Raw genomic sequence first — 24,165 nt, 5'->3', positions numbered from 1 at the left:
GATCTTTCGTCTTTCTCACGTGAGCTCGAACATGTGTCTATTTCATGTTAAGTATGAAAAGTGTTGAAAAGATGCGTTTAAAAGCGAAATTCATACATTTCTCTTCCGCTGGAAGCAAAACGCTTGTTTTGGGAATAAATACAGAATGGTTCGAGCGCGATATGAACTTGATGCTGCGTTTAATGTCGTTCGATTTTCAACGATAGGATGGTATCTCACGGAACACATATACATATCTGTCAGCCTATACGCGCGTTTGTGTAGCGTGCGAATTATATAGCGGCCTACCTGAAACGGTGGTCCTTAAATTCGGCCGATCGATCGGCGAATTTAGAAGCGAGTTCGTTCAATAGAACCGCGACATTGGCTGTCGTTATTGATCATTGACCCGTAAAGACATCTGGTGTGACACACGCCGCGTATACATGTCGATCCTATTTTCGAATTCCTACTTTTATTATCATTCGATTATTACTCGATTTAATGATAACACACGCAATTATAAACCTTACGTGCCTTCCACTTTAATGTAACTACGACATTCAATAATTATATCAGTTTGTACAATTCAGGATTATTTTTAACCATGATGTATGATTGTGCGCATGTAGCTCTATGTAAGCTATGACGTTTATAGGCGTTTATACACTCCCCTTTCTTTAAGGATCGTATAAGAAATATAAATATTAGAAAAAAGAGAAGAATAGAGAGAGAGAGAGAGAGAGAGAGAGAAAGAGAGAGAGAGAGAGAGAGAGCCAAACGTTTTTAGTATTCATTTTCAGATATAAATTTACAATTTTAGTTTATGAAATATTGCACATAGACATCTGTTCAATTCTATTCGCCTTTCTCTCTCTCTCTCTCTCTCTCTCTCTCTCTCTCTCTTTCCTATACCATTTTTCAATTACGCTTCATTAGAATTGCATAACTTTTTAATTTATTACATAACTCTTAGATAAAATATAAACATCATAGTCAATGTAAAATGGGAAGAATTAGAAGAGATTACATTTTGCGCGATAAAATTCGGTTATAGAGTGCAAAATTAATTGCACTATTTTTATCATGCCCATTCAAGAACCTGTGGCCCAGAATCTTATATCGACTTCACAACGACTATGTGACCTATAAAATAGAACAATGGAGGTCGATGGGACTGTGAATGTGCGAACAAAACACAAAATGATTTCACCAAATCGGTGTTCATTGACCAATGCAAATGTATTAAATCTGATTGTTTTAGTCGTGTATTATCTTCCGATTACTCCATTCAAAACAAGTAAAATATGCGTTCGAGCATCGAAGAAAGGACAAAAGAGCAAAAAGTGGAGAGTGATCAAATCTCTATCCTTAAGATTAATCATATATTATGAAAAGATGGACTTCCGGACGAAGATGAATTTGATACAAACAGTAATAATTTTCAAGATTTAATTTTAATTTGCAGTCACGAAAAGCGTGGGTGGAGAGTATATAGAAAAACCTTCGATCGCATCTTCATATCGAGGTGGCAAAGCTTCGATGTATATCCGCTTTCATATCTTCAACGGTGCGAGCGCTCGCGTCTCTGCGAGATTCAGCTAGCTATGTGCGGACGAGCGTAGCTATATGGGGGCGCGATCAGTATTTTCCTACTACGGTGCGAGTCCAAAATGTCAGACGTCGATAGATGGATAGATATCGCGAAAGAGTGCAAATACCTGCCCGAGAATGATCTCAAGGTAAATTAACGCGCGCGGGATCGGCGTCCGCGTCGAGAACGGACAGTCCGTTTCGCGGGCGATAACGGCCGCGCACGAACGGCGCCGATACGTTACTTGTAACTCCAGCGCGTATTTCGCCCTCCCCGTTAATCACCCAGTCATTTTCACGCTGTCGACAGAAACTTTGTGACATCGTATGTGACTTGTTGCTGGAGGAGTCCAACATCCAGCCTGTGTCCACCCCGGTAACGGTGTGCGGCGATATTCATGGTCAGGTAAGTCCCGGATGTGTAAGTTCCTTAACCTTCAAATCGGAGCATCGTCGCTGATCCCGCAGTTATGACAGGGTCATCGTGAAGTCCTCATACTCTGCAAACTATAATCTTGTATAGATTACTTGTTTCATTATGAGAAACAGGAATAATCTGTAAAGTGTTAGAGAGAGAGAGAGAGAGAGAGAGAGAGAGAGAGAGAGAGAGAGAGAGAGAGAGAGAGAGAGAGAAAGAGAGAGAGAGAGAGAGAGAGAGAGAGCGAGAGAGCTAACTTCTAATCAAGTTTACATTCTTAGCTTTGCAATAGTCTCTACATAGTTATTTTGACAAGGATGCGGACAAATACCATAGATTGCGGGCATTTCCATGCTGTTGCAGTTTTACGATTTAGAGGAACTGTTTCGCAATGGCGGTCAAGTACCAGACACAAATTATATATTCCTGGGAGACTTTGTAGATCGGGGCTACTACAGTCTAGAGACATTCACTCGTCTGCTCACCCTTAAAGCTAAATGGTCAGACAGGATAACACTACTTCGCGGTAATCACGAGTCTAGACAAATCACACATGTTTATGGATTTTATGGTAAGGATATAGTGGTATACTTTTTGTTCCAAGTTTACATAGATACTTGTTTTATGGAAATGTTATGTCCTTTTATTACAGATGAATGCCAAAACAAGTATGGTAATGCTAATGCATGGAAGTACTGTTGTAGGGTATTTGACTTGCTCACAGTTGCTGCCGTAAGTATTCATACCATCATAGAGTATCTCAAAAAGCTAAGAAGAGTAATTATAACTAAAAGATTTTGCATATTATAATATTTAAATAAAATATCCTATTTTGTAGTTAATCGATGAACAGGTTCTTTGTGTACATGGTGGATTATCTCCGGCTATTAGAACACTAGATCAAATTAGAACGATTGAAAGGAATCAAGAGATTCCACACAAAGGTATGCAAATAACTGTATATAGACAAAAGATAACAATTACATGAAATAATGTTTCATCATATTAAATATTGTATAATTTAATAAATTATTTTTCTTATATGAGAAGGTGTATCGAATGTTCTTCCTTAATTACTATGTCATACAGGTGCTTTCTGTGATTTGGTCTGGTCCGATCCAGAGGATGTAGAAACATGGTCAGTGAGCCCACGTGGTGCAGGTTGGCTGTTTGGCAGTAAAGTGACTTACATGTTCATGGAAGTAAACGACCTTAAACTCATCTGTAGAGCACATCAACTAGTTCATGAAGGTATGTTTTATTTACCAGAGTGTTAAAATATTATCGGAAATTGTAACTTTCCTCTCTTATTTTGATTGCATCCTCTTTTATTCGAACCTTCATTGTTTTGCCTAGTCGCTAGGCAAGGTTTTTGTTTTCTTTACTTTCTTTTGTGCTCCTCCGTTCCATTCTTTTGAAATATTTCGTAAATGTAAATGTAATGACGATGCATATTTTTTATCAGGTTATAGGTACATGTTTAATGATAAACTCGTCACAGTGTGGTCAGCCCCAAATTATTGTTACCGATGCGGTAACATAGCTAGTATCTTGCAGTTCACGACAGTGGATCAGAGAACACCCGTGCTGTTCCAGGCGGTGCCTGATTCTGAGAGAGTAATCCCACCTCTAACGACCACTCCGTATTTTTTGTGATCTAACTTAGTGGCTCATTTGTACGGACGTGGGAAAGAAGTGTCTCTGTCTAGACTTTACGGAATAACATGACTCGGTTAACGGATCCAGGCTGGTACCATGACGGAGCCTCAAATTTGTGAGAGTATATGATATATACATACACGTACACACACGTATATATATATACATACACATATATATATATATACACACACACACATATATATATATATAACTCTAGAATTTTAATTCCCTTAAAAGAAAAAGAAACTTATTTGGATGCGTTCTACGACCGAAATGCGAAATACTTAGCGGACTGAATTGTGTGATTACTTGTTCAGGGAATGTTCTTTAGATTTTTTAAGAACTTTATCAAGTTTTATATGTTGTAAAGCTAACTTTTATATATATACATAGTATCTGCCATCGCATCAGCCTGATTTTTGTAGTTCAAAATGAAAAAAATATTTTGCATCATAGCATCATTTGCATCATGGAGCAAATGTGAACATTCTGTGGTCTAGACGCTTTTGCTGTCTACTGTGTACATTCTGTAGAGCATTCATATCTCAGAGCAGCATCGTGGACTTCAATGTTCAAAAGACTAAGAGCTTTTAAATAATTTATGAATGCAAATAACGAATATAGTCCAGTGCTGTGTGTGAACGATTAAATAAAACCAAAAAAAAAACAAAATAAAAGCGAAAAAAAGAAATATCATATTCCAAACATTCCGGCAAAGTACACTCTCTGAGCACGGTGAATGCTTCTCTGATACTACAATCGTTGTGCGTAGAATTCAGGTTTATTAAAAACGTGAGCATATATAGTACTGTTAAGGTCTTCCTGAACATGTAAATGATCTGTTTCCGGTTTAGGTACTGTGTGTGCTGCGTGCAGTTACTTTCTTCTTCTAGACGCGCAATCAGTGTTCTTAGCAGTGTAAATTCGGCTCTTTTTTCGCCGAAGTACAAATAGCGTGTAGCGGTAGCCAAAGTTTTCCTGCCTAGGTAAGGAAATCCGATAGCGGGGATTGTGTACCATCTCTGTAGAAGAGTTCTCTCGTTTGTTGTTATGCACATGACATTTTTTACGTTTAATTTTAAGAAATTCCGAGCTCAATAACGTCTCTCAAGTGTCTTGACACGTACGTTGATTATTCTTTTCAAGGCATTCGTCATTCGTTCGCCGCACCCCTATTCTACGTGTGTACAGAGCGATATTTTCGAATACTTACTATATTCTCCGAATCTTTGTACAGTTTCCGATATTATATGCCAAATCGCTGTCGTACGAAATAATCGTATAATTAGTTAATTGTCGTAAGTTCATTAACGTAGGGAGCAACTTTAAATGAAAAGAGAAAAAGAAAAAAAAAGAAGAAATAACCGAGACCCTTAGCAATGTGCCTCTAAATTAATAAGCGTTTCTGTAATATAATGATACGATATCGTTACATAATTAACGGAGTGCACCGGCCATTGCGTATCATAAGCCTGAATTCTGACCATCGATTTTTGCTAGCTCACGATAATTCCTAACCCGATCACAGACCCGACGAATACACGGCATTGGCATTGGCACTGGCTGTCAAGTGGAGACTACTCTATTTTGAATTTTGTGATATAGATCGAAGAAGGAGGCGGGTGTAATGGTAAAACGTCGATGTTTATAACGACACTCCATGTCGCGGATACTTTGGAAGAGGTCTCGGAAGACCCGGTTATCTCGAGAAATGTAATGGACTTTTGAACAGTGCCTTCAGAACTATAACACGACGGTCTACTAGGAAGTAAACGCTTTTCTTACTGACAGATAATCATAGACGAACTAACGTAAGGGCGAAGAATCATACAGGTACCAGAGCTTAAACGTGAGAACGTATACGGGGAAAATTGTTCATATCGCGCCACCCTTTTCTCGCTTTTATTCTACTCCGCGAACTGATCCGCTATAATGTACAAGAGACATATCCTCGCTTCTCGACTCGCGAAACTTTTTCTACGGTATCACTTATGTTTTACGGGATTTCTTATGATCATTCGTTTACGTACGCGTTCTTATTGCTTTTTTATAAGATGTCATACGCGCGCGAAGCATTTTTATCAATTTGTACTACACATCAATTTGTACAATTTATATTGTTAACTGAATTATTGACACTTTACACTTTACACCTGTAACGAGATATTGCGTTAGATAGAGAGATTGTTGCACCGAGAACGAGACACGGAGCTTGCGTTACAAACTCGACTCGCTACATTTGCAGCCTCCGAGTCATGAAACGGAGGTGACGCGACGTGAATGCCCCACGCGATACGGGTATCCTAGAAATCCTAAAGTATTAGCCTCTGTATCTACGGCTGTGGGGTGTTCGCGGCGGTGTTCGTCCCCGAAATGCCTCTGTCTGTGATCGCTTTAATCTTATCGAAGTGTCCAAGCGCTTGCGGCGACGCGATTGTTTCAGACTACGCGAAATAGCACTCGACTGCAAAATCGATACGTAAAACGCTTGGTATAATCCTCAAAGCCTAAGGCAAATGATGTTGAAAGTGGCACGTGAATCGGTTCACTCTTTTTAATCGTTATATTTTCGATTACTTCAACCGATCAATGTGCCATTTTTGAAATTAATTGTACGGCCAGAACGATCGTGCCGAAGCCGAACTTGCGTCTTGGTTTCGAAATTGGGCACTGTTTCGCGGAGTGTCACTCGATATTAATCATCGACGAGAGCTCGCGAGAGAATAAAAAGAAAGAAAACGAAAAACAAATGAAAGACAAAGATGCGACAAAGGGGAGAAAAGCGAGACAAGTAAACGAGATTAATTTAGCTTAATGCTCCGTGCGGGAGCTTGAACACTGCGCATAAATCCTTAAAGATCTCACAGGTAGAACATCATTTTGAACGATCATCATGTACCTTGAAAGTATAGACTTTGTTATGTTAATGTAATGAGAACGTCTGTAATAAAAATGCGCAAAAAATTGCACTCGACATTGTCAATGGATACTCCTGATGTGCGTGCGGGGCGTACGTGTGTGCGTGCGTGCGCGTACAAATGTGTATGCACACGTGTGGCTGTTAATTGTGATAACGAGAACAGTACAAACCACTGCTAACAAATGAGATAAGGAGATATGTAGGAGAGTTGCACGATAAAACGAATAAACGGCGCACGAGTTTTTTATTAATCTTTAATCAGTTTATTTACTTCGTAATAATATTATTTTCATCATCATCATCATCATCATATATATATCATATATATATATATATATATATATAATAATAATAATTCTATTTACTCCTTACTATTTATATATATATATATATAATATATATATATATATATAATATATATAATTATATATATATATATAATAATATAGTGTATTTATGTTCATTATGTATAATATATTATCTACATTTATAATCCCTATGAAAGGCATCTCCAAACAGACTTCAGATTTACTTTTTTTTCTTCTTTTATAAATATCTTATTTATTCATAAAAATACAGGGGGGTTCACGCGCCACGCGTGAAATTCGGCCTGTTTTGCCCGGAACCGGAAGCCCTCGATCCCAAATTGGTCGAATTTAATTAGTGTGATGATTTGCTTCATGAAATAAAAAATTAATTCCTTTTTTCGCCTAAAAACGCATATCCTATCTACGTCTGTGATCTCGATCGATCTTACAAATGACTGTGATTTTCTTTGTTTATTTACCATGTGACTCACGAATCAATTTCATTCAATTATGTAACTCATATTACATCTCTGAATCTCGCTTGCGATTTTCCATAAAAATTAATCGCAATTTCATAGCGACATTCAGGCGATAACAAATGCAGTAACAAATGCGACAGGCGAATTTCGTTGTTGGTGAAGTTTCTTATACATCGAGGTTAGTAACCAATTGAAGTATCCCATTTTGAACAATTAGTTTTTAAATTTAATTAAAAACCGCTCGTTTAAACCGGACATTTCGATAGGTTATTCCTCTCCCCCTTTGCAGTCTTCTTATAGGTTCACTTCAAGGCTGTGCGTATTCAAGTCGGGCGCTGCGACCATTTTCATTGGTTGTCTTAAAATTTCAAATTTGAATTTAGACCAATCAGGTACTGTCTGACTCGATCGTCAACTCAACAGTCGTCGCGGTTTCGCAGACTACTGGTATCGTGTTTTACAGTGAAAGATCTACGCAAGATACGCTGCGAAATACGCGCTCTCGAAGAAGTACATGACGCTTCGCTAAGGGAGAAACCAACGGAGGAACATAATAACAATAATAACAGCGATATTCGACGGAAAAGAGGTACGGTAAATGCGTGAGTTACATATCATGCGTGATCATAATTGCATATCGAGCGTACATCGATCGACGTGCCCATTCGTTCGTTTGCCAATAGAGGAACTCACGAAAATGGTGGTGGACCGTAAGAACGGTTACCGCGGGAAATGATATTGTACGCGTATATCCGACAATGAGATACGCGATCTATGGCGATTTACTCATTCGGGCGATCAATACGTGCGATTTACTCGACAGATTCGCTGGAGGGATTCATCGCTGGCGACGGGATCGACGGGGCGACATTTTTGAGATCGCAATAAGCGAACACTCGGTTCCCGGCAGAGCGGCGAGATTTCACGCGGCGCATCCGAAATCTCAGTTACAAAAGGAATATAATCGAAGGTAAACGAGATAATAAAAACGTACTCTCTAAACGTAGGTAGAAATTGGTAACTTTTGACTCACTCATTGAAAAAGTATCTCTTTCTCTCTCTCTCTCTCTCTCTCTCTCTCTCTTTCTCCCTCTCTCTCTCTCTCTCTCTCTCTCTCTCTCTCTCTCACGTTCACTCGCTCTCTCATTCTTTCACTTTCTCTCCCTCTCTTTCACTCTCGCTTACTTTTTCTCTAGCCAATCCGGCGCTTTCTTGCTTCTCTCCCCTTCCCGGCCGCGTCGTTTTTGGGTTAAACGTTTGTATGTTCGCGCGCTTCTTTAGGTGTAACGGCAGCAAGAAACGGTCCGCCATTATTTCCATTTCGAAACGAAATTTTCAATCGAGAGGAAGCTAAGGAAAATGATGCACCTCGAATCGGCGTTTCTCACGAAGAAGCTGCAGAAATTGTCATCAATCGAGCAGAATTATGTTTCTCGATCGATATATACAGGTAAGATAGAAGAAAATTTATATCAGTTATAAAAACTTGAACACTTACAAATAAATTGAATACAACAAGGCACTAGGGTTATGTCTGATAATATTAAAAGACTGCATTTCCGTGAAACTGAATATCCGGGTAGAATAATCTGAATAGAAAAAAATGAAATTACTTTACCGAGGAATTGAAATTTCTCATCGGATTTCCTCATTAAAACTGAAAACGCGGTAATATACTATTTCACATTTTACTAATATATCGTTTTAAATAAATAAATATAAAACGCGCTTGCAAAACAAGTTACATATTCTTAATGCATATTGAGCGATATAGATAAAAATATTTATTGCAAAGACGTTGAGAAAATATACCGGCCGTTTAAGATATGCAATTAATATTGCCGATCAATGTGAGATAATAAAAAATCCTATAAATTGTATTTTCGCACATACGCATACACACATTCGTTCGCTCCCCCGCGATTATTTAACGAACTGGCTGCGTCCCTTGCGGCCTATGTACGTGAGAGCAGGTATTTAACATGGAATTATACAAAGACAGGAGACTAGTATACTTTCTCTCTTTCTGCAACATAGAATTATTATTAAACTTTTCCTACAATATGTACAAAGTTGAACCCACAAACGAGAGGCGCGTGATGGTCTCTGCGTTTTTCTTTTTCTTCCTTTCTTTCTTTTTTTTTGTTTTTTCCTCTTTTTCATTAATTTCTTTTTTCCCCTTTCTTCCTTTTACTCAATAGACTCTCACTCGCACTTAAATATTAAAGGTTGGGCATGATAATACTCTTTGTAGTATATATAATGCCCTAAGTCTTGCTGATCCAACGCTTTAGCTCTCCCGTAAGCAGCTGCTGTACTCCCAGACATCGATGCACATTTTTTCTTTTATAAAATATACAGGTTCTCGGGATGACAGCCTCTCCCTTCATCATTACAATCTTTTGAGCAATCTAATTTTTTTTAAAGGAATATACACTTGATCCTCCTCCTCTCCTCGTTATTATATAAACGTATATATCTCTACATAATTATTTAATTGTAAATATTTCTTAAATTGTCAATCAGTTAAAATATAAATAAAATAAATTTGTAAAAATTTTGAAATATAAGTGATTATTTCGTTTGAAGTTTAAATTTGAATAAAATTCATTTGATATTGAATATTTCAAAATTTATGTTACCTTAAATTAAAAAATTTTAATTGTCTATCAGTGTTTATTCATAAAAAGTATTTATAAAAAGTATTTATTTACCGACTTGTTTAATAAAGGGAAATTCCCTTTTTAAAAATGAAATATTTTTCAATAATTGAAAACAGCTGTGAAAATTATATCCATTTTCCTGTGTGTTTTCATATTCCTGTCTAAGAAGAATTGAGATTTAACATTGTTCAAAAGATCTCGTAACGAAGAAAGTGACTATAATCCTGGGAGATCCTGTGAAATATATCTGTATGTGTGTGAGTGTATGTATGTGTGTATGTGTGTGTGTGTGTGTGTGTGTATGTGTGTGTGTGTGTGTGTGTGTGTGTGTATATACATATATATATTTTTTTTATAATCTACAAGAGATATATACGTAGTCTGTCTCGGTGCTTTCTTTCGCGACCGACGACGACACTCTCTGCCACTTGTATATACACGCTAACAATAAATAGGACGCGACACGAACAATTTCTTGGCGGGAAGTACGCGTAATGTTTATGAGCTAACGATAACAAGAAAGTGGACGAGAAGAACCGAGAAGAGATGGTAGAGAAGACGAAAGCGAGTAGTGGCGTGTCGTTTTCACACATGTTCTCACGATGAACATATTATATATATATATGTATATATTGCACTGTATTTACGCGACATATAAAAAGAAAAGAAAAGAATAAAATATGTTAGATCTGCTCCTTTTAGCCGCGCCTTTTGCATCTCCAATGTGATGCATCTTTTACATCTTGTCCTCATCGAAAGAGAGTCTGAATATATACTTATTTTACTTAAAAATCCTAAAAGTGCAACTAAAAAGAGAGAACCGTTTTCATTCACTAGGAAATCTACGCAGCTTCCACGCGGGTTCTACACGGATTCACGTCCGAAGCAGGATAAAGTATCGGCTGGAATTGCGGATGCTCGATCAACGTCCGATTTCGTCAATGCAGTTAGTCAAGGTCAGTAAATCAGACAGATCATTCACAATTGAATTCTATATTCAATGTATATCTAATAAATGACGGACTTTTTCTCCAATTATTATGTCACCTCTGTCTACATTATAGCAGTATTTATAATTAATGGCAATTATAAGCATTTAAAAGTTTTAGAAATATATAATCTTGAAACTTTTTTTATGTTTTACACATTATTTTCACAAAATGCTTAAACTGTATATAATATGTTCTATAATTATAAATAAAAATATATGGAAATATAAAGAATCGTCACTTGTCTTGGTTATAATATTATTACAAAGAAAGAAATAACTTTGTCAAATTTTTCAATTTAAAATGTTCTTGTTACACGAATATATATGACGTATGTATATAATTATATATATATATTAAATGTGTGTATATTCGATTCAGAGAATATGTAAAGAGAAATTTAATCACACTTTTTCCACAACAAATTTCAATCTCAAATATTAACTTTTTAATTGATATGGCCATGTTTAATAAGTATACCAAACGACTATCTTTCCAACAGCTATAAAGTAGACAGAATTGATGGACAAAATTAACCGTCAATACGAAATCGGTCATGAGCGAGATACACATTCCATTCTATCTGCCAATGATGTTACAAAGTGTCGAGGAGCGTTCCTTGTTTTCCTTCTCATTTTTGCGAGGCTTATCACTTATGCAACCTCGTCGACCGTCCAATTGAACACAGAGACGAGCGTACGATGATGTCCGGGGAATACAGGAACCGTTACCCCTAGTATTCCTCTTAACGTCAAATAATATACAACGTTTACTGTATGAAGTATCCCATCGTTAGTTAAGTCTTATAATATGGACAAGTATCCTTAGGCTAGTAGGCCCAAGGTCCGTGTATAATTTATGTTGATTTCTGGAACGTGTGCCACGAGGCCACGAGTCCGACCGGTGCGCGCGGAAGTCACCTCGAATATATAAATACAGGATAGGAGAACTGGAAAGAAAGATAAGGCTATAATTGAGAAATATTAATGGTTATATACGATATATATATATAAAGTAAAAATTATCGAATTTAAATTGGAATTATCGAAATTTATCGGATCTTCTTTTATAAAAGTTCTGCGGGTTGAATTTCAGAAACAGAAAAATTTGCTTATCCACAAAAAAATCAATGTTGTTTTTATGAATTGCTATTACCATTACAATTATTTGCACATTTTAAAAATTTAACATGCAGATGTTAAAATTCCTTAAAAAGAATTGAAATGTGAACACAAAACGGCAAAAGTACATTACACTTAAGTTATAACCAACATGTTTATCCTACTGCAAATTCATTAAGAACGAGATTGTCTCAAGTGAGAAAAAGCTTTGAATATTATTTTGAATTGTTTTCAATTTAATTTCGTATAGTCCTTTGATTGACTACATGATATAGTTTAATCGTTTGTTCTGTTACTTTTTATTTTCGAATATAGAAGTATTTAGGAAAAATTTCAATATCAAAAGAGAAATTGAAGAACCTATTATTTCTCTGAATCGTTTGAAATCCATATTTAAAGAAATGAATATTACTGATTATATAGCTTTAAAAATGTATGTTACAAGCTTAATAACATATTCATGTTTCGCCTTTCATTTTCTAAAAATATGGATTTGCAGACGAGCCGAGAATAAACTCTTTAATCGATCCGCGATTAAAATTAGAGTTAGTGTAGAATTTGAGCGGGATCACGAAAAATAAAAGATGGAATAGGGTTAAAACGTGTTTGGGACGGGATAAAAATGCGCTTTCCCAGTCGTCCTCGTGGTCGCGAGCTTGTCTCTCGGGCGATTAGCGTGTATTTACGATATCTTCTATGGAGGCAAGATGAAACGATCACGTCGACAAACGTGCGCGGAATAATCGTTACATGCGTATACAAGGAGCAATATTTTCCAAGACACGAACGACGTATCGACTGGTGTCAGCCACCGCTTTCCCCTCACCTCGCTTTTCGCAACTCCGTGATGCTTCCTTAATTAACAATGAACAAACCACTCCCGAACAACAAACCGGTATCCCAATCCCGCGAGATGCTCGATTATTACGATCGGTCAGTATGGACACACACATACACACACATGTATATAAGCAGCATATAGATATATATTTTGTTTGGTAAAAAATGGGACGCGAGGATCGATTTTTTCTTTCTCTTTTTTTTTTATATATCGTACTTTACACAGTTACCCGAGTAATGAATTCAAACAAAATTTCGCGGAATTCTACACGACAGCGGGATACCGGTGTTCGTATAGCGTTTCGTTTCCGTGTATACACGTGTTTTTACACATGTGATGCTATGAAAGTGTCGCTTCAGTAAGGAATAATATGAGAGAACTCGTCGCATACTTTGTGATTAAATCGCAATTATTGGAGAAACGCAAACGACGCGTGTGCTGCGAACAATTCAATTTTCCATTTTTCTTTTCTGGACATTTTTCATGGTAACAATTGGCAAGAGAAAAAAAATTGAAACAAAACAACAAAATGCTATTGTTTCATTCACTACGTACTGATGGAAACGAACAATTCATCAGTGAATATCGAACCAATGTAACAAATCTCGTGTGATAAGCGATCAATGTTCCAAAATATTTGTTTCATATATGAAACATGTTGCGAAGGTATTTAACGTTAATTCGTTATTTTAACGTTAATTAATCAATTTCACGTGAAAACAGACTTTCGATTCGTATAGCAAAATTTCTTCAAATAAAAGAGAGGAAAAAGATCAAGGACTCTTTTAGAGACTGTTTGCAGTTCGAATATTACAATTAAATAATTTAATATAAAATATCTTAATTCTTACGTTAAATATCATAATTATATATAATCATATATATAATAAAAAATGGCAGATTAATTTTATGAACACTTTTAAGACAACTATTAGTAATGAGACTCGTCATGTTCTTAAAGCGTACTTTTTCAAAACATGTTTAAAATACGTTTTTAAAACATATTCTCATTTTTTATAACATAACAATTAGAATCAAACTTGCGAATTTTCACTTTATATGGGAATTATTTTGTACATGTAAGAAAGCTGAATAGGAGTGCGAGCAACCTCAAAGAGTAAATGGAAGATCGAAAATCGTTCGGAGAACATGCGCCGCGAAATTCTAGAGTCGGTGATCGATATTTACGCGGCAAAGATCGCGTCGAAGATGCAAATGTGAACGAACGGACATATTATAATAGAGTGTTGTAGTCTTTTACGTTGCGCGCTTGGACTATCTTTCGGAGTGTTGAGTAGCGACGGAGACGGCGACGACGACAACGACGACGACAATGACGACGACGACGACAGTAACGATGACGACGACGAAGACGATGACATTGACGAAGACTCGATGCTGAACCATCGTGACGTAATACGCACGAAATAAATATTCGCATTCGCGAATGCGTGCAGGGTTCGACCGTGTGAACAAGACACCGAGTATATACGAGTCGCCGTAAGTCGTGTTAAGGACGATCGGTTTTTACGTACAGTTCCATTTCCTCGTGGCTCCTCTTCTCGCGGTCACCTCGCGTTTGTTATCCGGACATCGATCGAGTGCCCCTCTCCATCTTCAGCATCCGACTGTCGCGAATGTCACGATTTCGAGTCTTTCGGTCGAATCTCACCGTATGTTTCGCGCCGAAAGTAATCGCGACTTCAGCGACTCGGACATGGAAACTTGCACTCCGTTGTCTTCTCTATTCCTGACGGCGGGATTGTGTGCGATCGATACCCTGAAGACTCACAATCGATCGCCAACAACGATGTGCAGATGCGCCGTGATGTCGGGGAAGAGGGCTGGTAACTGCGGTAGCGTTGCACTCTTCACGCGCGTCGTTACGTTTCGCACGTGGTGGCGAATGACAATCGCGAGAAGAGGATCACGTCGATACGTCGTGACGAAGGCAGGCGTTTGCTGAAGAGGTCTCTTGTTTATGTTGTCAGTGTATGCGCGCGCGCACGCGTGTGTGTGTGTGTGTGTGCGCGCGTGTGTGTCATGTGTGTGTATGTGTATACATGTGTACGTAGACGCGCGTCGATACGTTTGGTCGTAGTTTGTGATGACTCGACGGTGAGACGATCCATCGTTGACGCCGAGATAACGATGACGCGTCGTCGATCGTCGATCGATCGATCCGGGCTTATTGATCCTCTTCAGTCAGTCGTTTCGTGGTGTCTTCTTCTTCTGCTGCGGCTGCTGCTGCTGCTGCGCTGCTGTTTTTAGCTTCGAGAGCGGTAGTAGTAGTAGTAGAAAGTGGCGGTAGTAGTAGCTGTAATAGTAGTAGTAGTAGTAGTAGTAGTAGTAGTAGTAGTAGTAGTAGTAGTAGTAATAGTAGTAGTAGTAATAGTAGTAGTAGTAGCAGTAGTAGTGGTAGTAGTAGTGGTAGTAGTAGTAGTGGTGGTAGTAGTAGTAGTGATGGTAGTAGTAGTAGGTGGCCTACGGTGAGCGGTACGTAACGAGAGTCTTATTATCGATCGGATTATGCAATGTGAACACACAATGACGCGCGGTACTTTGCGTATAGAAATATATTATTATAGTCTTTTAGTTTCGATAAAAAAGTTCAGTTCCCTCCTCGATTGATTCCCCATCTCGAGGTGGCGCGCTTTCTTTCTCTCTCTCCCTTTCTCTCCCTCTCTCGCTTTCAATCTCGCTCTCTCTCTCTCACACTCTCTCTCTCTCTCTCTCTCTTTCTCTCGCTCTTTCACTCTCTATAATTCTTATACTCTTTCTTTAATATTCTATTTAAATCGTTCAGCTTTTTTTCTTTCCTCCTCCCCTCTTCCTCTCTCTCTCTCTCTCTCTCTCTCTCTCTCTCTCTCTCTCTCTCTCTCTCTTTCTCTCTCTCTCTCTCTCTCTCTCTCTCTCTTTCTCTCTTTATTTTCTCGTCTTTCGCTGTTTCCAACGTGGTTACTTTTTATCGTCCACTGCTCTTTTCATTCCTTTTAATTCTTCGCCCGCCTGAACGATCCTTCCTTTCCCTTTCCGCCTTCTTTCGTTTGTACAATGTAACGAACATACACATTTATATTATTTATATTATTTATATGTATATATATATATATACTTTTATATAGTTATTATACATACACAAACAAAGCCTTTCCCCATTCGGCTCGAGTCCTCACTCTCTTTTTCTCTCTTACTTTTTCACGGGCTCTATTTTTCCGTTTTTCTCGGTTCGTTTGTCATTTGCTGTTGTCTGTTTGTTCGGTTCTCTTACTCTTTTTTCTGTGTGTATATATTTATATATATGTATAGTATGTATATAGGTATTCAGCTTCGTTTATCGTCATTTTGTTTAATTACTATCTTTGAATTGCTGAGTTCAATAGGAAAGGAACGTAGAACATTTTACTCTCGAGTAGTAGAGCCGCCGCCGATTGCACCTGCAATTTAGGAAACAGACGGATTCCGCTTAAACGGCAACATTTACGATAGCTTTTGTATTTAGCACGGAAAGAGAACAATCGCGATCAAAATGACCGTCGGAAAAGTAAATGTTAAACGTTCTTTCTCTCCGACCTAATTAAACATTCGATAAAATCAATTCTATTAATTATCATTAGGTAGATTAATTTGTCTTTTGTCCAAATTCGTGGAATAAGTGATCTCGATTGGTTGATTTAACGTCAGCTTAAAGAATCTCTTCGAGATACATAGCATGCTACGAAAATCTTTAAAGCACACCCCTTTTAACTAACCTCGGGCAATCTGATGAGAAGTTCGTGAAATCGAGTCGGCTGCTGAGGTGCGCTGTGCTCGACAAAACTTCGTAGACAATTCATATAACGTTCTTGTATCTGTTCTAATTCCGTTGTACCTCCTCGTGCTAGGGCAGACAAACGAGATTAGTTGAAACGTATATTCGATACATTTTGCAGCAACCGTTTCGCGAAATTCAAGACGAAATTCGAGTTATGTAGAATCGTGATAGCCGCAGTACGTGGAAATTGTATGCTCGTTCTTAATTCCTTCTAATAGTTCGAGATTTCTCGTCCAGAGAATAACTCGTCTCAAAAACAAGAGGGAGAGAGCTAAATTACAATTTACAATTTAAAAGAAGAAAAAACCCACGGTAGAGATTTCCTACGCATGAGAAAATGAAACGTGCGCGTGAGCGCTCGTAGAAAGTATCTTGGACTTACATTTCGCGTCTCCAATTGCAGCGTTGGGAAGAAGATACGTTAGATTATATTATAATGTCGTGTCATGTAATCGAGGAAGTTAAATGACGCGATAATAACAGAGTCAGTGCGAACAACGGAATTGCGCTCTCAGGTCGGCACGTCGCGTTCAGTGAAAGTACTTACCTTGTGAGAGCATAGTGATTACTTTTAGACAGACGTATTCCTCCATCCGTAGCCTCACCCGCCTGAACATTAGCGTGACATACGTGATCTTTTCCACCATGACCCCTACGTCTTGCCGTAATTGGTCCATGGTTATCGATCGACCCATCATGCTGGTTAGGCACGTTTGCAACGTATACATGTTGTTCGATACCTGGTCGTGAAAAATTCTACTAGTACTGGATTCGGATACATTCTGCCTGCTTAATCTTTGAGCGGAAGATGTATTTTCGTACATTGCGACTTTGAAAACACATGACGCATTCGTAAACTGGTGAAAAAGATTGATCAGCGAATATATATCGCGATGTGAAAACTGACTTTGAAGATCGCGTTTGAAGAAAATGCTCGTTCAAAATAAGCATATGTACGAATTGTTGAAACATTCGTTGCATCACTCGACATAATCTATGATTTCTTAATTAATCTTGATTGGTTCTCCTATGGATTTGTCATCTCTCAGCATAAGCGACAAGAAGAATTTATTATTTGCACAACTAGAAGGTGTGTCGAGTAATGCAATTTGATGAAAGTGTATTATTGCGCGTCATGTTTCTGATGCACGTGTATCTAAGAATTGTAACGAAGATACTCACTTCCTGCATAAACTCCGCACCCGTCTCGTCGGTTCCGACACTGGTGAACCTGTGCTGACCATGCATCGCTTGGTAAGCAGACGTGGTCAGCACGAGGAGTTCATGCCACTTGTGGGTGAGCAGCCTCGTGTGAACTTCAACTGGCAGCTCAAGGTAAAACGGTAACCTTTTGGTCCACTGCACCAACTTGTACACTATACTGTCTCCTATCTGACACAGCTTCTCACTTAAGTCTGAGTTATGGTCCAGCAGCTCGTCCAAGTTCTGTAACACGAGTAATGTTCACGTTCAATCTTGGCGGGAGACGGTTCACTCGGAGATTAACCGCCGCGAAACGTGTCACCGTATATATTTAACTTCTTAATTAAGAAATATTTTACCGAGACAGACAGAGAGAGAGAGAGAGAGAGAGAGAGAGAGAGAGAGAGAGAGAGAGAAATATACATATTAGCGAGAAAAGAGATTACTTTAGAGGAATAAATGATCGCTAGTTGCATCAACCGATGAGAAACAGGCGCTCTTCCGCGTCGTGGTCGGGACACTTGCTTTGCGACAAAATACATTTTAATACTTAAACGCTGTCGCTCTTTGAAGGAGCCGAATTTTATTGATACGTAACGTAATGTATGCTTTACGGTAGTAAGAAGAAGTATAGAATTGACGTACCCTCAGTGTGGCGATATCTTGAAACTCGTCGCAGTCTATGAGGGTTTGGATCATGGTTAGGGTCGCGTCCAGAGGAAAGGCTCGATCCCTCGAACTGCTTACTGCATTGTCTAGCCTTGGCCGCAAATGCACAACCTGAAACACGCATTATTTCCCTCGTGAACACAAGACATCCATTTTCCTCCGCGAGGCCTTCCATCAACGCGACACATATCGCTTCGCGTTTTCCTGCAAGGTACATATCTCACGCTGCTTTACACACATATACGCTCGCGAATGTTCGTATACATTGTGTATTTTACATTTAGATCTCGATTATTCAGCATATATTCGCACATCATTCGCAAAATCGAAGATGCTCGAGTACCTTCTCGAACTGTTTATTTTCCAAGTCAGTTCCCCTTGTTGCGCTCGTTACCCGACGTCGGGCTTTCGAGCTTACGAGTTTTCGACGCCGCGGAAAAGTCATCGCCGACTAGGTGAATAGATCCAAGCGATAATTACGATTCCGCCGGCACATTCCAGCCGTCGTCGTGCGCGCAATCGCCGCGGAGTTCGGCGGCCGCGTGTTGTTGGTTTCCTACGTAAGGCCCCGGCAGGCATAGCCTTTCACTGACCTTTCGGACCTCGAAACACTTCCTCGGGGTCGGGTATTCGCGGGCACGGAGTGTACGGAAGGGACAGAGAAAGACGAGAGAGAGAGAGAGAGAGAGAGAGAGAGAGAGAGAGAGAGAGAGAGAGAGAGAGAGAGAGAGAGAGAGAGAGAGAGAGAGAGAGAGAGAGGGAGGGAGATAGGGACAGAAAGAGGCAACTCGTCGACTCGATTTCTGGCCGACTTCGGGGAAAGCTGGTCGCTTCGTCGGATACCTTTAAGGTCCACGCGACGATCGTGGAGAGAACCGTGGGACGCGTTTCGTAGTCGAAGGCGCGCGACGAGGAAGGTGCGGGAGCGCGATGCGGGAGGAGAAGGAGATACACACAGGAGGTGGCTGGAAAGAGGAGAAGGAGGAGGAGGAAGCGCGGGAGGGAGGGTGAGGTCACTGTCCCCCGTGCAGACTTTCACGAGTTACGAAACCGCCGGAGAACTGCCCGTCCTTGGCACCGGCTGCCGCTGATTTTCTATTGTCCCTACGTTCGTCGGGTGTTCGCCACGACGCGGACGTTTCCACGCAGCGGCGGATGACGATGACGAACGACGTTCAGTGATCGGTGTGACGACGCTGTACCGGTGCAAAGAGATATCTTCTCCCTTTCAGAGGAACAGACATCCGAATTTGTGCGGACGGACCGCGACGGGTCGTTGACGATATCCAGGGATCTGAGAGAATCACGTTTCTATTTATCGTAGATTTGTCGCAGGGAAAATTTATCTCTCGCAACGATGTTGCGAAATAAATAACCATCGAGTAGCGGACGCATCGCGAACGCGCGCCTCTCTCGTCGGCCTTTGATGAAATTGATTATCCATTCGACCGAGCGATCACCGCGTTACTTTCGCGGCCGAAAAGGCCGAAAATATATCTTTTCTCTTTCTCCCTCCTTGTGAAGAAAGCGATCCTGTCTTCGAATTCGTGACTTCTCTTATCCCTTCGCGAAGTATCCGCTTCGAGGATGAATGTTTGTCTCTCGTGCATCTCACGTACGATGACTCGGCCGCGCGCGGCTCGAAAGTGACCTCCTTAATGGAGCACCGTCGGCCGCGGCCAATATTTATCCGGTTTTCACGGCATCGGTTTCACTTTTGGCAATGGCCTCTACCGGGCCATTCGCGCGCGATCTCGGGCAGTTCCTCCGTTTGCTCATCCAACACGAGACATATTTTTCGGTTGCTCCCGCCGCCGCGCCGGCGGCCGCGTGTTGCTCGAGAAATTTGGGACACGGTCTTCGCAATTCAGATATTCCGATCGTAGGATATCGAGAGGGGCAAATTGTGCCTCATTTTGTTTTCATTTTAAATTGTCAGCGAGATCACCCCCCTCGCGTGAACGATCTCTTCGTATAATTACATTAGCGAAATTAATCGTTATTGCGTAACTGCTGTAACGTTACATCAGGAAACTCTAGAAAAAAGTAGCAAGTCTTTGTCGAGCGTCTTTAGAAAAATCTTCGCTTACGTTTCTCCCCTGTCCCCTGAAATTACGCGATACTGCGATATACGGCATTATTCTGTAAAGATGTATAATTTGACGAGATACGCAACGTGATCTCGTGTCACTCGAGGAGCATTGACGACGACGACGACGATGATAATGGCGACAACGACAACGACAACGACGTCAACGACGATCGGTCGACTCTCGCGCGAACGAGCTACGCGCTCGTTCTATCTATCGGCTTTCGTAATGTGGGAAACCTTGAGACTTGCGCAAGCCGAGTCGTAAGAAAGTGAAATTGCAACGAGGAGTTCATTCATTTCAGGATCGGCGCGAGGGAAACCGACCGACACACACCGAATTCGGTATTTTCGTGCAATATTCGAGACGTCGTCTCGCCAAAAGTCACAAATTCTTCGCTTAACGACGAAGCCGCGAGCGCCTAGTCACCCAATTAAAGCATTTATCCGGAGAATTTCATTATTCGACGACGTAAGAGCAAGTTAATTAGCCGTGGACGAGTTTATGCATCAACATAAATTTACGCATGCTTCTTCTGCACGAATAATTATAAATTCTTTCTCCTCGCTCGACATTAATTTCCGCTTCTCAGAAGAACGTATGTGACGTAAGATTTTTGTTAAAATTCTCATGAATATGTCTCCTCTTTGGTCCTTAAAGCCTCTAGAAGACCGCCGTTTCCACCGATTTATCGATAACGCGTCTGTGTGAGACGCATTAATTGCATATTTTCCGCTTCGCCATTGAAAGGCGACAAGACCGGTAGGATCTCTGGAGAACCATTTAATTGGCGACTATCGCGTACAATCTATCATCAGTCCCTTTTCTGAGGCGCACTCGGTAAAGCGCAAAGTACTCGGTAAACGGCACGCTCCATCATGATTAATCCGAGATTCCTACGCGCGATCGCAACAGGTTCTTCGCCGTCATAGATTCGCAGATATCGATGATGCAATTCTGACTTCATCGAACTGGTCCGATCTCTATTTTCCCAGGCGAGGATATGATATCGGTATCGCGTGCAAACCACGATCGAGCGCGACGCACGTTTCGCGATAGGAAACTAGATTGCAGAATGGAAAAAAAGATAACGGATAATAAACGCGAGAAATCTAGGAATTCTCACGACTTCCTCGACGGTTAAACGAAGACGTTTGATACTAAAGGATATTAAAAAAAAAAAAAAAGAAAAAAACGACTGAACAAGTAGCGGCACACAAAGAAACGAGTCTTGATCGCTCGATCCTTCGATCGCCGGGACGAAAGACGTGGCGATCATCGTGGCGAGGATTTCGAGCGATCTCACCGGCGCTGCTGCCGCGTGCAGCTGCCTCGAAAGTGAAAGCGAAGATGCCTGCGGACGTTCTCGTCAGAGTGGCGGATCCCCCTGCTTGCCGGCGACCGCGGCGAGGAGTCAACTTTGGTGTTGACCCACGCTCGATTTCTAACCGGGGCTATGCCGTATAAATCACGTAAATTGCCGATTGCTCCGGCGAGCGAGAGGGATCCGTGAAAAGGGTCGAAGCCGTGAGGAGCCGTTGATCTACATGTACCCCGCCGCCGTCGTCGGCCGCGAGCGAAACGGCCACGCAAAAAGAACAGGCGTCTCCTACTCTCTTTGCTCCCCTGCTCCTTCTCTTCCTCCTCCTCCTCCTCCTCCTCCTCCTCCTCCTCCTCCTCCTCCTCCTCCTCCTCCTCCTCCTCCTCTCATACACAGATGAATGATGGACTTTCGGATCACATAATCGCGCCGCGATCGCAGGCCGGCTTTTAGAAAGTTTCCGCGAATATCTCACGCACATCACGCTCTTCGGCGACGGCGGGTATACGTGCACGTCCCGCGACCGAGATTAATCTGCATTACGTCGACGACACAACGACGATCAGCACGACGACAATGACGGCGACGGCGACGGCGACGGCGACGGGGGCGGTGATGACGCTCGCTTGCCGCGGCGTGTCTTGCGTAACGCACGGATAATTAGGGGAAATGAGTAAAAGCTGTTATGCGCTGTTGCAACGAAACTAGTTCTCTGAGAGACGCGCGAGAGCCTCGGTTTCGCGAGGCACGCGGAAGAAGGCGAGAGAGATGGATTGCCTCGCGCGATCCGCTTTGGCGAAGCGCTCTCGCGCCGAAGGCGAGAATTCGCACGGCTCAGTCCCGGCGATCGTCGGGGATAAATCATTCCAAGTGAATGCGTCGAATGAATATTTCTCTTCGCTCTCGCGGATGCTGCGCCGCGGCCGCGGCGTAACGGTGCCACTTCGCAATTCCGCCGGAGAGCCGCGAGAGTGCTCGGAGAGTCTTCTTGGGATGATACGGGCGACAGCAATCGTATCATTTGCTCTTTATTTTCACTCGGCGGATCGGACTCTCATTCGATCGATTTGAAAAATGTATCTTTCTTTCAATTAAAGATACAATCGACCAATCATCGCAGTTCCGAGAATTTTCTCGAGAACGGCACCAGTCTCATATATCTGAGTCCGCAAGCGGACGTTATCGTGAATTTTCACTTCCGCTTAAAAGAACACATAAAATGTCCGACATCGAAGATGAGCGAGATTCGCCCGAGTTTTCCAACAGAAAATCTCGACGACGAACGAAAACGGAAAGAATCGTCGATCGACGGTGTGAAGAATCGAGTACTCACTTCGGAGGGATTGGTGAGCGCCGTCTTCAGGATCGTCCCGTTGACGAGGTGGCCCGTGTGCGCGGGGTGACTCGGGTGGCTAGGGGTGGGTTGCGAGTTGAGCGGATCGCCCGACGAGATTTTGTGATGGTGAAGGAAGCTGCCGGCGAGCTGCGCATGCTGCTGCTGCTGCTGCTGTTGCTGCTGCTGCTGCTGCTGCTGCTGCTGCTGCTGCTGCTGCTGCTGCTGTTGCTGACTGTGATGAGCCGCCGCGGCCGCGGCCATGTGTTTGTCCAACATGGTCGAAGCCATGGTGCCCTTGCTGCCAGCCAAAGAACCCGACCCGTTCACACCACCGACATTGCCGCCGCCACCCATACCGCCTCCCATGCCGCCACCGACGCCACCCGCCTTGTTACTCTTTTTGTGCTTCTTGTACTTCACCTGCGGTCAATCAACAGGCGACCTTTCACATCGATCAAACGCGCGGCTCGACGCCGCGACCGACTTCCGGCCAGAGCCAGCCAACACGGACACTTCACTTCGCGCTAACCACTTGACATTTTACCGCTTCGTCGACTTGCCCGGGCATGTTCTCGCGTGACGTTTTCTTTTCTCTTCCTCCACCTGCGGTGGAGGTATAATACGATACGTGAGTGATCTTCGGGGAAGAAAATGTATACGAAAAATGTATAGAAACGCGCGCGAGCGCGGATTCGTCTATGAGATTTTCCCTTGCTTTTCGTCCCCTCGAGACTAGAGGGGAAAATTAAACATTAAAAT

General features: G+C 41.4%; 2 protein-coding genes across 11 annotated transcripts in view; one reads left to right on the top strand and one right to left on the bottom strand.

Moving 5' to 3' along the window:
- The first annotated feature begins 999 nt into the window (after window positions 1-999).
- PpV (Protein phosphatase V) lies at window positions 1,000-6,823 on the top strand. Its single transcript, XM_011152480.3, has 7 exons — window positions 1,000-1,721; window positions 1,883-1,978; window positions 2,354-2,561; window positions 2,643-2,722; window positions 2,829-2,934; window positions 3,080-3,241; window positions 3,456-6,823. The coding sequence occupies exons 1-7, from the start codon at window positions 1,653-1,655 to the stop codon at window positions 3,644-3,646; spliced, it is 912 nt and encodes a 303-aa protein (XP_011150782.1). The 5' UTR covers window positions 1,000-1,652; the 3' UTR covers window positions 3,647-6,823.
- Window positions 6,824-15,858: 9,035 nt separating this feature from the next.
- The window catches only part of Hr4 (nuclear hormone receptor 4), a 51,919-nt gene continuing 43,612 nt past the window's right edge, over window positions 15,859-24,165 (bottom strand). For 6 of the 10 annotated variants that reach the window (XM_025303214.1, XM_025303216.1, XM_025303213.1 and 3 more), the window contains 7 exons: window positions 23,404-23,826; window positions 18,636-18,770; window positions 17,970-18,233; window positions 17,335-17,527; window positions 17,170-17,178; window positions 16,726-16,853; window positions 15,859-16,410 (listed from right to left, as the gene is read on the bottom strand). In XM_025303214.1, coding sequence (XP_025158999.1) covers window positions 16,330-16,410; window positions 16,726-16,853; window positions 17,170-17,178; window positions 17,335-17,527; window positions 17,970-18,233; window positions 18,636-18,770; window positions 23,404-23,826 — 1,233 coding nt within the window. In that variant the 3' untranslated portion in view covers window positions 15,859-16,329. The remainder of the gene's footprint in view (window positions 16,411-16,725; window positions 16,854-17,169; window positions 17,179-17,334; window positions 17,528-17,969; window positions 18,234-18,635; window positions 18,771-23,403; window positions 23,827-24,165) is intronic. The other 4 variants (XM_025303218.1, XM_025303217.1, XM_025303211.1 and 1 more) reach the window with 2 other exon arrangements.

Source organism: Harpegnathos saltator, unplaced genomic scaffold, assembly GCF_003227715.2.
Source record: "Harpegnathos saltator strain DR-91 unplaced genomic scaffold, Hsal_v8.6 scaffold538, whole genome shotgun sequence".
In the NCBI taxonomy this organism is placed as follows: domain Eukaryota; kingdom Metazoa; phylum Arthropoda; class Insecta; order Hymenoptera; family Formicidae; genus Harpegnathos; species Harpegnathos saltator.
Note: the sequence above shows the minus strand (reverse complement) of the source record. Positions and strands in the feature narration are given on the sequence as shown.

Coding starts and splice junctions, on each gene's coding strand:
- PpV (XM_011152480.3), top strand. CDS start 1,653: ATGTCAGACGTCGATAGATGGATAGATATCGCGAAAGAGTGCAAATAC. Junction 1,979..2,353: donor GCGGCGATATTCATGGTCAG/GTAAGTCCCGGA, acceptor ATGCTGTTGCAG/TTTTACGATTTAGAGGAACT. Junction 2,562..2,642: donor ACATGTTTATGGATTTTATG/GTAAGGATATAG, acceptor CTTTTATTACAG/ATGAATGCCAAAACAAGTAT.